This window comes from Arachis hypogaea, chromosome 20 (assembly GCF_003086295.3).
Source record: "Arachis hypogaea cultivar Tifrunner chromosome 20, arahy.Tifrunner.gnm2.J5K5, whole genome shotgun sequence".
NCBI lineage: Eukaryota > Viridiplantae > Streptophyta > Magnoliopsida > Fabales > Fabaceae > Arachis > Arachis hypogaea.
This window is the reverse complement of record NC_092055.1, coordinates 3056370-3072039: the sequence shown is the minus strand read 5'-3', so window position 1 is coordinate 3072039 and position 15670 is coordinate 3056370. Positions and strand designations below refer to the sequence as shown.

The following is a 15670-nucleotide window of genomic DNA, read 5'->3' as shown; positions in this document are numbered from 1 at the left end:
ATTTAATTTGACAAATTTAATTAAATTATCTTCTAACCAGTTTTAAATATCAATTTTATATGAAGTTAATTGTACTCCACCTATGTTTTCACTTAAATAGCATAAATTTAGATTAACTTTTAAAATATTGACTTATTTTTTAGGTGAAAACTCAGGTGCAGTCGACTTCATCTAACGACTCTGATAAAACATCTTGTTATTATTTAGGTGAAAACTCAGGTGCAGTCGACTTCATCTCACGTGAAGTTAATATTTGAGAGCTGTTAGATGATTTGACTGATTTGACTAAATTTTCATCTAACGATATCAACTTTACTTAAAATTCACCTGAATTTTTACCTATTTTTTAATATTATGTAATTGAAGGAAAAAAAAATATAAAATGAAAATTGAAATTGCATGCTTAGCAGCAAATGGACACACCGCTTTATTTGCAGAGAGTGTCCTGTGTTCACTGTCCTCTCTCTGTCCACAACGGATCCATACCTCCCTCTCAAGTTTCAACCCTCACCACTCACCACCCCTTTCTCTCTCTCTCTCTCTCTACACTGCTGAGTGAGTGTTTGAGTGAGATATGGGTTGGACTATCGTTTTCTTTCCCTCGTGAAGTGCATGTGAACCTTGCTGAGAGATCTGGACACCTTAATAATCCAAAAGGTCTTCTTTCTCTCTCATTCAGGTGATTCAACTCTTCTTCCTCCCTTCTACTTCCACCTTTAGCTTTTATTTTTCTCTCTCTCTCTTTCCTTTTTTTGCTTCCCACTGTTGGAAATGTTACATCATTTTCTTTATGCTCCTGCTGCTTAGTTAATTCTCGCCTCTCATTTCTTCAAACACTGGCCTGATTGGTGCTTTCTGTGTTTTATGCACTTCTTTTGAGCTTTTCGGATAACGGGGTCTTAGATTCTTCTCTTTTGCATGCTTGTTTGACCCCAAAATTGTTCCTTGTTAGGTGTTTGAAATTTGAACTTCCAAGCTGGCTTCTTTGCTGCACCAGCACAAAGTTCACTCTTTTAGCTTTTTCTACCTTCGTTTAGCTCAATGGGGTTAGAGGAATACTTGGTTTTGTTTATGGAGTGTGCCGTGTAGCAACAGGGAAGTTCTGTTGAGTATTGATTAATAATTCCTCCACTTGAAGTGTGTTTCTTGTGTCTTTGTGGAGTTAAGTTTGCTTAATGGGATAATTGGCTGCAAGACCTGGTGTTTCTCCCCCTTTTGGTGAGTTCAATTCTAACCTCATTTTTGGATTTTTGCAAGTAATTAAGGGGTGTTCACGAATGTGCATTTATGTTTCCCTATTGTTTTTGCTGAAATATTTGTGAAAAATTGGCTCATGTACAGGTGAAAATGCGAGATTTTTTATCTTATGTCTTTGATTTAGAAGAGATATTGGTGTCAGAAAGGTTGGTGTTCTGATAATGACTAGGGCTGTCCGCAATAGGGTACTCAAGGATGCGAATGGTGATGTCAGTGATCATCTACGCAATCACATACATTTAACAAATTGCATTCACTTGAAGAACCACATGCACAAGAACAGCCCTATCCTGGCTGATAGGTCCCTCATGAGGGACCTTGTTGTGCTTCAGAGGTCACGTTCACTCAGGGACCCTTCGGCCAGCCCTCAATCATGGAACTCACCTTCTGTGGTTGATATGCTTTTCAAAAAGGTTGAAAATGATGTCATGCTCCATGGAGGAAGAAGGTCTGTGGGCGGGGAGCGCAGGAAGGAAGGGAGGAGGTTGTCCGGAACCTCGCCACCCTTGGTGAGCATAGGTACATCAAGAGTTGCTCCAGGTGATGCTAGTAGAGGCAATGATGGGGTGCCAGCAACTAGTGAGCGTAGTAGCAAGAGTGGAATTGGGGATGGGAAGAGAGTTGGGAGAGAAGAATCTGGTAGAAAGAGTGATAGGCCTGATTATGTGGATGTTAGTCAAGAACAGCATCTAAGTCAAGCTGCCAAAACTTTGTCTGAAGATGTTGCTTCAAGGCACTCTGAATCTAAAGGGAGAAAGAAACATAAAGGGAAAAATGTTCGAGATGTTCAAGTTAAGACCCTTTCTGAACAGCTTAATGATATTCCGTTGGATAGTGATGATTTAGCATCATCAAACATCCATTTTCGTGGAAGGTTTCCTAGACAAGAGAAAATCATTGAGGAGGCAGAAGCCAGTGTGCGTGGTCATGGAAGTCGGGTAAAGAGGCGTAAATTTCGAAGTGCAAGAAGAGCTCGGGTGGCTACAGCATCAAGAGATACTGGTGCTGAGAATGAATTGTCTGTGGCCTCCAACTCATTAGCTCATGGTTCAGCCCACCAGAGATATCACTCAGAGGAGGCTGATGAGTTCCTAGATGGAAATGTTACCAGGGCTCCAAAAAATGGTTGTGGTATTCCATGGAATTGGTCCAGGATTCATCATAGAGGTAAAACATTCCTTGACATGGCAGGGAGAAGTTTTACTTGTGGTTTATCTGACTCAAGGTTAAGGAAAGGGTTAAATGGCAATGGAAGAAATATTTCTGAAATGCCTGTGGCATCTGAGCACTCAGGATCATCTACTAAATCTGATGCAGAGGCAATGCCTTTATTACTTGATGCATCTGGGAGCACTGAAAATGCTTGTTGGTCCCATGACTATTCCGGGGAACTTGGTCTTTTTGGTGATAACTTGTTCAACCGTGATATTGATTCTGACCTTGCTTCTGAAGCTAGATCTGGTGACCAACATAAGTTGAGAGGGAGTCGTCATGGTAGACATCAAAGCTTAACACAAAAGTATATGCCGCGAACCTTCAGAGATATGGTTGGACAGAGTTTAGTGTCACAAGCTCTTTCGAATGCTGTAATGAGGAGAAAAGTTGGATTGTTGTATGTGTTTTATGGTCCCCATGGCACCGGAAAAACTTCCTGTGCCCGCATATTTGCCAGAGCATTGAATTGTAACTCTTCGGAACACCCGAAACCTTGTGGCTTTTGCAATTATTGCATGGCACATGATATGGGCAAGAGTAGAAATATAAGGGAAGTTGGCCCAGTCAGTAATTTTGACTTTGAGAGCATCATGGATCTTCTTGACCATATGATTGTATCCCAGCTCCCATCACAGTACAGAGTGTTCATTTTTGATGACTGTGATACTTTATCAGTGGATTGTTGGAATGCCATATCAAAGGTCATTGATCGAGCACCTAGACGTGTGGTTTTTATCCTTGTCAGTTCTAGTCTTGATGTCCTGCCTCATATAATAATATCCAGGTGTCAAAAATTCTTTTTTCCAAAGCTGAAGGATGGAGATATTATATATACATTGCAGTTGATTGCAACCAAGGAAGGTCTAGATATTGATAAGGATGCCTTGAAACTCATCGCATCAAGATCTGATGGATCGTTGAGAGATGCTGAGATGACCCTTGAACAACTTAGTTTGCTTGGGCAGAGAATATCTGTTCCTCTTGTTCAGGAACTGGTAAGTTGTTTTCTGTTAGCACAATTCTGTTTTTCATTGATCATTATATTCTGCTATCAACTGGCATTAATATTTTTTGTTGCTATGGATAACTTGCTTTGGACTTAAATTCTTTCTTCAGGTAGGGCTTATCTCTGATGAGAAATTGATTGATCTACTTGATTTGGCATTATCTGCTGACACAGTCAATACTGTGAAGAATTTGAGGGTGATCATGGAAACTGGTGTTGAGCCATTAGCTTTAATGTCACAGCTCGCCACAGTAATAACTGATATACTTGCTGGGACATATGACTTCACAAAAGAAAGGCGAAGAAGAAAGTTCTTCCGGAGACAGCCGTGTGAGTAAAAGTTATAGATTTTATCAAAGTCATAAATTCATTGCAAGCTGAGATGATACTGATAATCTTAGACTTAGTTCTTATATCTGAAACAAATGCAAAAATTTAATGCTGAACAATTCCAAAACTGGCTATCCTTGAAAAAATGTTTTTCTTTTTGGTTTTATACACTTGTCGGTGTGGAGACAGAAGAAGGGAGACTGGGAGAGCCTTAATCTGTTTTCATGTTGAAAGATATTTATTTCATTACTATCCTTTTACAAACTGATGATGTTGATTTATGTATCAGTGTCTAAAGAAGACATGGAAAAGCTTCGCCAAGCACTAAAAACATTATCTGAGGCTGAAAAGCAGTTGAGGATGTCCAATGATAAGCTTACGTGGTTGACAGCTGCATTGCTTCAACTTGCTCCTGACCAACAATATGTGATGCCTACTTCATCTGATAATAGCTTCAACCATAGTCCCCTAGATCTAAACAATTCTGGTGTGAGAGAAGCAACCAGAATAAATGGAAACCCTGTTGAAATTTCCAGCAAAGCAAGGCAATTATCAGTAGATTCTAGATTAGAAAACTTCCATGCGGGACACTCAGCTAATGGTATGACAAAGGATCCTAGTACAGAGAAAAGAAGACTCAGTGTGTCTGCTTCTGCCACTCAACAAACTTATTCCCATATGGCCAACAAGAGTAGAATGAATGAAAGGCAGATATTGAGTAAAAACCATAAAGGTATTGAAGAGATGTGGTTAGAGGTTCTTGAGAGGATTCAAGTTACTGGACTGAGAGAATTTTTGTATAAAGAAGGCAAGCTGATCTCTGTCAGTTTTGGAGCAGGTAAACATCAATTCCTCGCTGTTCATTTTTGCATGTTGCTTTGTGAAGAATTAGGGTAAACTGGTTTATGTATTTGATTACACTTAATGTTAGTCAACTGAAGGGCCTTGTAGCAAAATGCATTGAAAACTTGCTTTTGGGTTCGTCATAAAGTTAACAGTGATTTTTAATCCAGTTATGCAGCTTTTTATTTGCTTTCATAAGTAGCTTTCTTTTTGGTTTAATGTGTTGATATTGCTGTTATTATTATGGTAGGTTGCTTATGTGTCTCCCTCCTGTTTTTGTTGTTTGTATTGACAATTAGTTACCATTTATCTAATGTTAGTGGATGCAATATTGTGCAGCTCCAACTGTGCAGCTAATGTTTAGTTCTCAAATGACCAAATCCACGGCTGAGAAGTTCACAGGTCACATTTTACAAGCATTTGAATCTGTCCTTGGAACATCTGTAACGATAGAAATTAGATGCGAGTCAACTAGAGATGCAGGCTCAGCTGTTCAACTTCCTCTTACATTGCCTGCTACTGATGATAGTTCGTCACAAATTAGAGAATTAAGTGGTGTCAGTGTCGCTCGAGCTCATCCAAGGGGTGAAATCATAGAAGAAGCAGCTTCTCCAGCAGAGCACAAGAATGATGCACAGCAAGTTGATGCTCATGCAACATCTTACAGAAGTGTAGAAGGTTCAAGTATAGGGCAAGCATCAGCTTCCCAAAGAAATCCAATAGTTAAGTCTCACTTGGACCGCAGAAAGCTTAGGGAACAAGGTCAAAGTAAAAGTATTGTAAAAACTAAGGTATCTCTTGCTCATGTAATCCAGCAGGCGGAAAGCCAGCGAAGTGGGTGGTCGAAACGCAAAGCAGTTTCCATTGCTGAAAAGCTTGAACTAGAGAATCTGTATGTTGCTTCTTTATCCATTTTCTTTCTATGTGTAAACTTTGTAATTCAAGGATGGTAGCTTGCTTAGAATCTCCATTAGCCTGGGTACTAGTAGTGTTTTTCTGTTTCAGTAAACTAGTAGTGTCTCTTTTGTAACTGCCTACTGATTCTAAAATTCTTACTCTGCAGGAAACTGGAACCAAGATCAAGGAGCTTACTTTGCTGGAAAGCATCAAGAGCAACCCGTCAGAAGGTAATCATATTTTGCATGATCTAATTTAATGTTAGAATTCATACATGAACCTTTTTTCTTTGAAGTAAATAAGAATAATAATATTTTATCCACCATCAAGAATATATTCAAACTTTTCAGGCAAGACTGTTAACTAGAAATACAGCAGTGTTGATGCATATGTTTGTAGTTTTTATGCTTCAGCTTCATATGTGGTGATTTTTGTTGGTGAAAGTGCATATTTTTAGATTTTGTTTTGCATTTGCTTTGATTACTATACACATTATTGATTTATTTGATTGCATTGGCAGCTGTCCCGCTTGAAAATTCGAACCCGAAAACCAAGAGCATTGCTGAAGTTAGTCTCATGTGGGAGATGTCTCTCTTCAAAATCTCCAAGATAGTTTTGGGAATCTCTGAGAAGATCCATCCCACTGCCATTGTAATTTGTATTTGCCTGTATTTAGGCCGGTTTTTTTTTTCCTCCTGATGTTATAGGGTCCAATTTCATAAGGCCAATCCTTATTTTCATTTAATCTAATAAAAAGCATGTAGTTATATATCTAATGAAGAAAAATTAGGAATGTAGTTGATGTAGTTATTCCATTTTAGCGATAAGATGTTGTATATTTTTCCTTCCAGGCATAAATTTGATGAGAAATTTAAATTTAGATTCAATTCAAAATTTTATTAACTACTGTGGCAGTATCTTTTGTTGGAGCTCTATTAACTGGTCTCAATTATTGCCTTGGTTGTTCTGTTGAACAGAAAATGTAAGCAAGAACTTGTCTTATTTCAAGACAAATCTGTGAGTTCAGTCTTGTGTCTTGAACCCATTTTTGTTAATTTGGTTTTGTATCATATTGAATAATGATAGAGGACTATAAAAGCGTGCATATAAACAGGGTTTTGAAATAGTGAATGGTAAACAATACATTTCAAGATCTGATGCATGTATATAAGGAAGCATATACTTTTCTGATTCTATTTAGAGGGAAACAACATAGTCCATATATATTGTTCATGTGTAGTTGTGTACTTAAACTCGCTAATGAACAAATGATTCCTAAAGAGAAAAAAAATTTAAACCATCATAAGATGAAACATTGAAAGTAGAGAGGAACCAATGACTAATGAGTGTAATTCATATAAAGATATCAATCAATACCAAGATTATTTATGTACTAAAATTATGCTAAACGGTGATGATAGAATAACTTTTTTTGTGTACTTTTTTTAAAGGAATGAATCTTAAATGAGTACAGAAAAATGACTATTCAAATTTTCTGTATGTAAACAAGAGAAAATTATCATATAATATGACAAACATTTTAGCACAAACAGTTACAATAAGCTTATTATATCTCTCTCAAGTGAATTGATCTAACATCTTTCTACCCAATAGAAAAAGGAGATGCTGCCTTATCTGTAAAACTGGCATCTTTTTTAGTATCATCTCACAACTAATTGGGGTTCATTCACTAATCCATTCCCTGCATTTCCAAGCAAAACTGTCATGACAGATAAGATACATAGCCTCACTCCCCTTTATAATAGAAGTCATTTTCATAACTAAAACCTTTTACCTAACCCATCATTTCCCTGTCCAATATACCATCTATAAAAGCCACTTCCTCCCCTTCAATTCCTCACAGCAAACACTCATTGCAATAACAATTAGCCTAATCATTTGCATATTGCATCTACCCCAAAAGCAGCAAAACAATCTACAAAACTTTCAAGCTTCAATTACCAATAAGAAAATGAAGCAAAGTATCATCTTTTCACTTCTTTTAGTACTACTTTCTCCCATATTTTCCACCATCACTTTAGCACAATCACCTGCTGCAGCTCCTAAACCCCCAACAAAACCAAAACCTGCACCAGCAGCACCAGCTGCAGCGCCAGTGAAGCCATTAGTCCCATCACTTCCACAGTCACCTACATCCGATACTTCTTCGGGCGAAGACATCGTCAAGATCCTAAGGAAAGCGAAGAACTTCAACACAATGATCCGTTTATTCAAGACCACCCAAATCATCAACCAAGTCAATGCACAACTGGTGACATCAAAGACCGGAGGCTTAACCATCTTCGCACCGGACGATGGTGCCTTCTCTAATCTCAAAGCAGGGTTCTTCAACTCCCTAAGCGATCGCCAACAAAAGGCATTGATACAATTCCATGTTCTTCCAGTTTATGTATCAAGCTCCAATTTTGATTCTCTTAGCAACCCTGTTTTGACTCTGGCCAGTGATAGCCCCAATGGTTACCAACTTAATGTGACTGCATATGGTAACAGTGTGAATATCTCAACTGGGGTAGTGAATGCAACACTCACAGGGATTGTTTACTCTGATAAGGTGCTTGCTATTTACCATGTTGATAAGGTGCTTATTCCCTTGGATTTCTCTAAGCCTAAGCCTATAGCTCCGGCACCGGCTTTGGCCATATCGCCGAAAGCTGATAAGGATAACTCCACTGCAGAAGATACTGATCAGGGAGATTCAACAAAGGAGAATTCTGGGGCATTGAAGTTGCTTGGTGTGCAAGGAACAATGTTGGTGTCAATTGGTGTTGCTTTTGCTGCAGCACTAACGATTTTCAGTTGATGAAGGATTGAAGTGAAGTTATTAGAACAAGAACTGTGCATGATTTTTGTGAATTCTCTATGTTGTTTGTTTCTTTTTCTCTTTTGGTGGCTTTGTCTGCATGCATTGGGGTAGGAAGAGTGCTTGAAAGCTGTATGTGAATCCCTTTGGCTTCTTTCCTTCTTTTGTCTTCAAATATAATTTGAAAAGAAAAAATGATTGTTTTGTTGTAAAAGGTTTTGAATTATGCATTCAATCGTTTAATCTTATTATTGAAATCAATCTTGCTCTTGCGGTAATGAAGTATAAAAACCTGCTACTAAGGTACCAAAAAGATAAGGAGACTCGAATTCGTGACCTCTTAAGTAAGTATGGAAAAATGATGCCATTTGAATTATAACTCATTGACAATTTTTAATGTATATATAACATTTTTTATTTCTTCCTATAAGATTTTCGTTAGTATAATTTGATCTATCTGAATAACTTTTACAAACTGGTCCATCTTATTTTCACAATGAGTTTGCGTAAATTCTCAAGTGTTTTTGCATAAAATGAAGCAAAATTGCTTTCTTTTTTAGGTGTGAATTGAAAGGATATCTTTATTGAAATAGCTACTTCCTTATATCCAATTGATGATACCTAAAAATAAGAACATCAATCACTCCTTTCATGTCGCTGCCAAAAAAAAATCACTCCTTGTAACGTTAGCAACAATGATTGGAGAAAAAACAAATGATTTTACAGAGTACATTAATGTAATTTTGTTCCATGTATATACATATTGATACATCCTTCTTAGCGTTCTAGTTATTATATCGATAACGCTAGAAATATAATAACTAAAGTAATTATTTTATTGTTGAGAATAAGTAGTATGACCACAATCCAATCAATCACGTGTCAAATAATTTGTTATTATTATTATATTAAAATGTTAATATAATAACGTCCTTGATTAAATTTAGAGATTTATCATTGTGATAGTGATCACAATATTGAGAGATAAATCTTTTATAATTTAATATAAATTGTTCTTGGTCATAGGATTATTAAAAAGAACATTAATAATCCGAAAAGATCAATATATATATAATGGTCTTCATTGGATGAATATTAATAGATCTCATTTATTAAATTATATATATAGATGGTGCATATAGAGATATGACCATTGAACTGACTCACTTTGAGAATTCCTAATGGTTATAATTACCGTATATTTGTCAATAGGATATTTTCAAGATGAACACAGTAATAGAGTTTCCTTTGACCTGCGACTGTCATAGTAATTAACAATGTATTTATTATACTTTGATTCCGGACACCTAATACCATAGGGTGCTAGTTGAATGGATATTGGGTATGATTTAAATACTTGTAGAATTAATGATTAGTTAATAAGGAATCCGTCAACTCTCGGTAAAGAGTTTGAGCTCTATGATTATAATGACTGAGATGAATAAAACCTTGGCCAAGGGGATTGAATGAATGAATAAATGAGTTTCTTAGGTCATTCACAGTTCATTATAATAATGGTAACAAGTTAGAGTTTGACAATTAAACCATACTCTAAGGGTTAACCAAGAGCTGGAAAGATGGAAGGAATTATACTTTGTTCTTCTAAGGTTCTTAGTAAAAATATATTACTTCATACTATCGGGTCGTTGAGGAGTGTTGCTAGACGCCAACCTTGATTAATAAATTTGGTATGACTAATTTACTACCCGTTTAGTATTGAACCTATGGGGTCACACACTAACGAGTGTTCTAATCTTTGCTGTAGAATTATTTAATTATTAATTTGATTTGATCAAATAAATAATTATATTAATTCAAATGGAATATTATTATATTTTTTGCTAGCACCAAGAATATAATAATAGTATGATAATTGAGAATATTATACGAGATTTGAGAATAATTAGATATTCTATTTCTAAACTTGAATTCTAAATTTGGATGAGATTCTAACTGATTCTGTTTTAAATTGAGTTATGATATGATTCATAAATTTGAAAGATTCAAGTTTAAAATAAGAGATAAGTACGATTTTGGTCCCTCACGTTGAAGGTCAGAATCGAACCCGTCCCCGATGTATATTTTGATTTAAAATCGTCCTTAACGTGTTTTTTTCGTATTAAAATCGTCCTTTTTATTTTTTTGGACAAAAATACCCTTCCCCCACCCGGTCTCCCCTTCCCGCCTCCCTCTCCCCTCCCCCACCCCCAACCCCACCCCCGGTCTCCCCTCGCCCTCCTCCTCCCCTTCCCCTCTCCCCACCCCCACTCCACCCCCACTCCACCCCCGGTCTCCCCTTTCCCCCTCCACCTCCCCGTCTCCCCTTCCTGCCACCCCCACCCCACCCCACCTTCGGTCTCCCCTTCCCCCCTCCCCCACCCCCGGTCTCCCCCTCCCACCACCATCCACCCCCACCCTCACAACCACAACCACCACCAACCACCAACCACCACCACCACCAAGAAACAGGAAACAACACCACAACCACAACCACCACCAACCACCACCACCACCAAACAGAAACAGAAACAGAAACAAACAGAAACAGAAAACAAGAAAGCAGAAGCGAGGCGGAGGCGGCGACGTGAGGCGGCGAGGCGGAGGCGGCGAGGCGTGAGGTGGCAGAAGCTAGGCGGAGGCGGCGAGGCGAGGCGGCAGGCGGACTCCAACGTTCTTCCCCTTCGCCGCCGCCGTCCTCCCCCTCTCCCCTTTCCTCTTCCCTTCCCCCCACCCCCACCCCCACCTCGCGTTCTTCCCCCTTCCCCCTTCGCCGCCGCCGTCCTCCTTCCCCTCTCCCCTTTCCTCTCACCCTAAACCCGCTTCTTCTCCGGCTTCTTCCACTTCCCCTCCTCCCTCTCTTTGCCGCCGGCGCCATCCCCCCACCGTAAACCCTTCCCCCCTTCCCCCTTCCCCCTTTCCCCCTCTCCCTTCGTAAACCCTTCCCCCTCCCGTACGCGTTTTATTTTTTTTTTATAATTTTATAATTTTTTTTATTTTAGGGGTAGTTTAGGAATAAATTAAAAAAATTTATTAGAAAGGACGATTTTAAATTTAAATGCGACTTTAAGGACGATTTTAAATCAAAATATACATCGGGGACGGGTTCGATTCTGACCCTCAACGTGAGGGACCAAAATCGTACTTATCCCTAATAAATAACAAGATATGATTTAAATTTGAATTGAGAATCAAATTTAAAATCAGTAACAAATCTCATACTATATAGATGTATGCCAAGAGTAGAGGAATGTGAAAGAGACGAGAATAAAACACAAGAGTTTTATTCCTTTACCTCTACATACATAAATGTATGTGAGTCTGATTCTTGGAGAAGAATTTAATGGCGTGCAAAGAGTTGCAAGAGGTTTCTCAATTTAGATCAGATATCCATTGGTCAAGGAGTTGACAGCAAAGGTTGGTCTCGGTGTGGATACGCATAGCGCACCATCGAAGGAGAAAGTGATTTTTACTAAAGCGTCTAGAAGTATTTAGATCTGATTTATATATTAAATTATTGGAATAAAATTTAAACACAAAATAGATCTTTAGGATTATTTTTTTTTCTTCTGCTGCGTATTATGAACACATGGTAATGCTTCATTTATTTTATTTAACATCCATAAAATATTTTGAACAAACTGGAAATAAAATTGCAAAGAAAATATATGTCGTTATGGTTATTGTTGATATATCTCCCAAGTCCCAACACATCAATCTCAATCTGATTAGGATGGGATATATTATATTAAAATAGAGAGAATTAGGTGGATACATCTGAGAAGGTATAGTAGGTCCAAAGTGTGATTCTTAGTTCCTCAATCCTTTCCTAAATAATCTTTCATAGGGTGCCACTTATCTAATGATTTGATTCGGTTTCCCTTTCTTCCCTGATGGATGGATCGGAGTAATTAACTCACCCTATACACACACCAATCATGAGTTGAGAATTATATTAGTTTTCCAACTGCACTGTAATATTAAAAAAATGATAAATCATTATATCTAACTATATATAAATAAGTTGACAACAAAAGCATTTTAGAAACATCATAGCATATCAAAATATATATGATGTGAAAGCAAAATAGTTGCATGCATGCATATTAATCCTAATCCTAATGCACCATCATTCACAGCTAAGAAATGTTCCAACATAAGTTCTTTAATCTGAAAAAGTAGTTATAACTAAGCCCTTTTAACATATCCAATTAATTAATCTCGCTAATTACTACATGCATCTGTCCTCATTCCTCATTATATAATGGCAATCCCTTCTCTCACTTTCCACACAAATTAATTAACACTAACACTACTACTAATAAGTAACACAAAAGAAACTAACTCTCATCACTGAAAAGTGAAAAATGAAGATCACAAAACAACAACAACAACAACCTCTCTTCTTTTCTGTCAAATTTCTACTGCTATCACTAGCACTCACCACCACCACCTTAGCCCAACTCCCCCCAACCCAGCCCGCTCCATCTCCGCCTACAACCACCGCACCATCCCCAGGATTCAGCACAGTCCCCCTTGTACCGGTTTCACCAAGCGGCGCACCCATCGCAGCGGCCCCAAAAGCCCCCACCATTGATATAATCCAAATCCTGAAGAAAGCAAAAAGATTCTCCGTCCTCATCCGCCTACTGGAAACCACACAACTCATCAACCAGCTCAACTCGCAGCTCGTAACTTCTGGTTCTGGAGGGTTAACCCTCTTTGCACCCGAAGATACCGCCTTCTCAAAACTCAAACCAGGGTTCTTGAACTCCCTGAGTGACAGAAAGAAGGTGGAGTTGTTGCAGTTCCACACGCTCTCTTCCTTCATCTCTATCTCCAACTTCGACACGCTAACCAACCCGGTGCAGACGCAGGCCGGCGACGACCCTCAGAGGCTTCAGCTCAACGTAACCACCTACGGCGGCAGCCAGGTCAGCATGACCACCGGCGCCGTCAATGCCTCCATCACCGGAACCGTTTACACAGACAGCAAACTCGCCATATACCAGGTGGACAAAGTGCTTCTCCCTCTGGACGTAGTGCTTCCCGCCAAGGCTCCGGCACCGGCGCCAGGGAAGGCTAAGGCTGACAAAACCAAGCCATCCTCGTCGTCGTCGTCATCCTCCGGTGAAGGGAAGGCTTCGCCCACAGAAGGTTCATCAAATGGTGGTGAATCGAAGGGAATGTGGATGGGTGTTGTTCTTGTTGTCGTTGTTGGAGTGACTACTATAATAGGTTGAAGATGAAGGATTCAATGGTTTTGTTGTGATTCGATTCTCTTTAAATTTATGTTGTTTATGGTATGTTAAGTTGTGATATATATTTTCTTTTCCTTTATGCTTTTCTTCATCCATTTATACATCATATTTATTTTTCATGTTTCAGAGGAAGTTGTCCCCTAAATTAAATTTTAGAAGGTTATATTTAACTGTGTTTATATAGTTTTTTGGACTATTTGAGAATGTTCTAAATAGTTTTGGAATGTTCTAAAATGTTTTAAAAGGTTCCAAAATACCCTAAAAAGTTTTAGAAGATTCTGAAAAGTCATAAATTATTCTAGAAGAGTGTGGAAGTATATAAAAGTATGAAGAGTAATATGAAAGAATTTATAAGTATTTAGAGAAATATGAAAGGATAGATATTTATAGTGAAGATTCTAGATGATTAATCTAGATCGATGATTAGATTTAATCCTAACCATCTATTAAAGAAATGAATGGCTATAAATAAGAGTTAAGAGTTGGTGTGAGTCATAAGTATGAAATAATTATAACAAATACTTGAGTAATAAATTATTCTTCTACCAAAATTTTCTTTTTTTGTGTTCTCTTGTATACATTGGACTTATTTTTTTGTTTTAATATTAGTTAATTTTTTAAATTATTTTTTATTTTAAATTCTTAGATTATAAACTTTAAAGTCTTAGATTTTCAAAATAGCAATAAAAAACGTTAATTAACATGACCAATAAAAAGTTCTGATAAAATTATGAGTCATGCTTTGAAGTTTTGGGCTTTCCACACAATAGTCCACTACTATTTCTTGGATCAATTATTCATTTGCCAGCCCAATAACTTATTAGATCACTAATCTTTGCCAACACTTCTATTCTCATGACCAAATTATGTATACTAGCTAAAGTTAATTTATGGTTTTACTTTTTAAACATATAAAAATGATAAAAGTGAAATTAGTTGACTTAATAAGTAATTTATAATTTAGTTAAGAGATTTTGGAATCAAGTGTCAGAAACCAGAAAAAAAAAATTATGAATTATATATGATAAAAAAATATTTTAAAAAAATTGTACACCAATTCTTTTGATATACTTATAATAATAGAGTACAGACGAAAGGCTTCTATCTTTTAGCTTATGTAATCAAGGTTTAAAATCCGATAACTATTAGATACACATTTCATTTCATTAGGGTTTTATGACGGCATTTGTAGTAATACATTGCTTTTATTTTTTAGATCAACTTAATTCTATTTAGTAGATGAATAAATAGAATCATTCATCATGCCATAAAATTTCTTCGGTTTAATTACTCTGTTGGTTCCTATAATTTCATCAAATTTTTAATTAGGTTCTTATATTTTTTTTTCTTTCAATTGAGTCCCTACATACACCGCTTTAATTTTGTAATTAAGTCCTTTCTAGTATAAAAAATATTAGAGTTAACTGAATATTTCTTCGCAAATTGAAGGTATTTATAATTAAAAACTTAATTTAATGTTCGACCGCATATATTTTGGTAAAAATATTATGTTAATTTTAACATTTTTAATTTGAAAAAGACGTAATTACAAAATTAAAAGTAGTGTAAGAACTAAATTGAAAGGAAAAAAAGTATAAGGACCTAATTAAAAATTTGGTGAAACTATAGGGACCGAAAGAGTAATTAAACCAATTTCTTCCCAATCCTTGCTAATCATAATTTTGGAGTTGGAAATATTTTATTGGTGTAAATACAAGTTTGCCGTATCAAAAGTAGGGACACACTATACACATAAGAGCAAGTGAAATTAAACCAACTTATTATTTGTGTAACTCCTTTTGAAAGTTATATATATATATATACACCAGAGGTACAACTTTAACACTAGTTTAATTATTTTGCATTGACCACTTCCAAGTCCAAGATAGAAGATACATGCATTTCTCACTTCAGTACTGTTCCTATGATGGCAAATTAAAAACATATTGATTTCATGCATCTCCATTAATTGGTTGTAGACTTGTAGATTAATCAAACCGTTATTTAGGGTAGAAAAAGACACTAAGCTAGCGTGTAGTTCAG

The 15670-nt window shown here is 36.9% G+C and overlaps 3 protein-coding genes across 4 annotated transcripts; all 3 read left to right on the top strand.

The window, feature by feature from the left end:
- The first annotated feature begins 405 nt into the window (after window positions 1–405).
- Window positions 406–6454, top strand: LOC112782277 (protein STICHEL-like 4). 2 transcript variants are annotated; one of them, XM_025824623.3, is made up of 9 exons: window positions 407–679; window positions 953–1218; window positions 1342–3467; window positions 3589–3808; window positions 4098–4646; window positions 4991–5373; window positions 5470–5543; window positions 5715–5778; window positions 6069–6454. In XM_025824623.3, exons 3-9 carry the CDS (start codon window positions 1419–1421, stop codon window positions 6159–6161), a joined length of 3432 nt encoding a protein of 1143 aa, XP_025680408.1. In that variant the 5' UTR covers window positions 407–679; window positions 953–1218; window positions 1342–1418; the 3' UTR covers window positions 6162–6454. The 2 variants fall into 2 exon arrangements, with proteins under 2 accessions (XP_025680406.1, XP_025680408.1); XM_025824621.3 differs by having other exon boundaries at window positions 406–679; window positions 4991–5543.
- Window positions 6455–7398: 944 nt separating this feature from the next.
- Window positions 7399–8583, top strand: LOC112784877 (fasciclin-like arabinogalactan protein 11). Its single transcript, XM_025828212.3, has one exon. It carries the CDS (start codon window positions 7521–7523, stop codon window positions 8367–8369), a length of 849 nt encoding a protein of 282 aa, XP_025683997.1. The 5' UTR covers window positions 7399–7520; the 3' UTR covers window positions 8370–8583.
- Window positions 8584–12574: 3991 nt separating this feature from the next.
- On the top strand, window positions 12575–13706 carry LOC112786660 (fasciclin-like arabinogalactan protein 11). The gene has a single exon (XM_025830024.3). It carries the CDS (start codon window positions 12734–12736, stop codon window positions 13607–13609), a length of 876 nt encoding a protein of 291 aa, XP_025685809.1. The 5' UTR covers window positions 12575–12733; the 3' UTR covers window positions 13610–13706.
- The last annotated feature ends 1964 nt before the right edge of the window (window positions 13707–15670 follow it).

What these genes read in the sequence shown, in the direction of transcription:
- LOC112786660 (XM_025830024.3), top strand. Translation starts at nt 12,734, where the DNA reads ATGAAGATCACAAAACAACAACAACAACAACCTCTCTTCTTTTCTGTC.
- LOC112784877 (XM_025828212.3), top strand. Translation starts at nt 7,521, where the DNA reads ATGAAGCAAAGTATCATCTTTTCACTTCTTTTAGTACTACTTTCTCCC.
- LOC112782277 (XM_025824621.3), top strand. Translation starts at nt 1,419, where the DNA reads ATGACTAGGGCTGTCCGCAATAGGGTACTCAAGGATGCGAATGGTGAT. An exon ending in TTCCTCTTGTTCAGGAACTG is followed by an intron (nt 3,468 to 3,588) that starts GTAAGTTGTTTT and finishes TTCTTTCTTCAG; the next exon opens with GTAGGGCTTATCTCTGATGA. An exon ending in CTCTGTCAGTTTTGGAGCAG is followed by an intron (nt 4,647 to 4,990) that starts GTAAACATCAAT and finishes AATATTGTGCAG; the next exon opens with CTCCAACTGTGCAGCTAATG.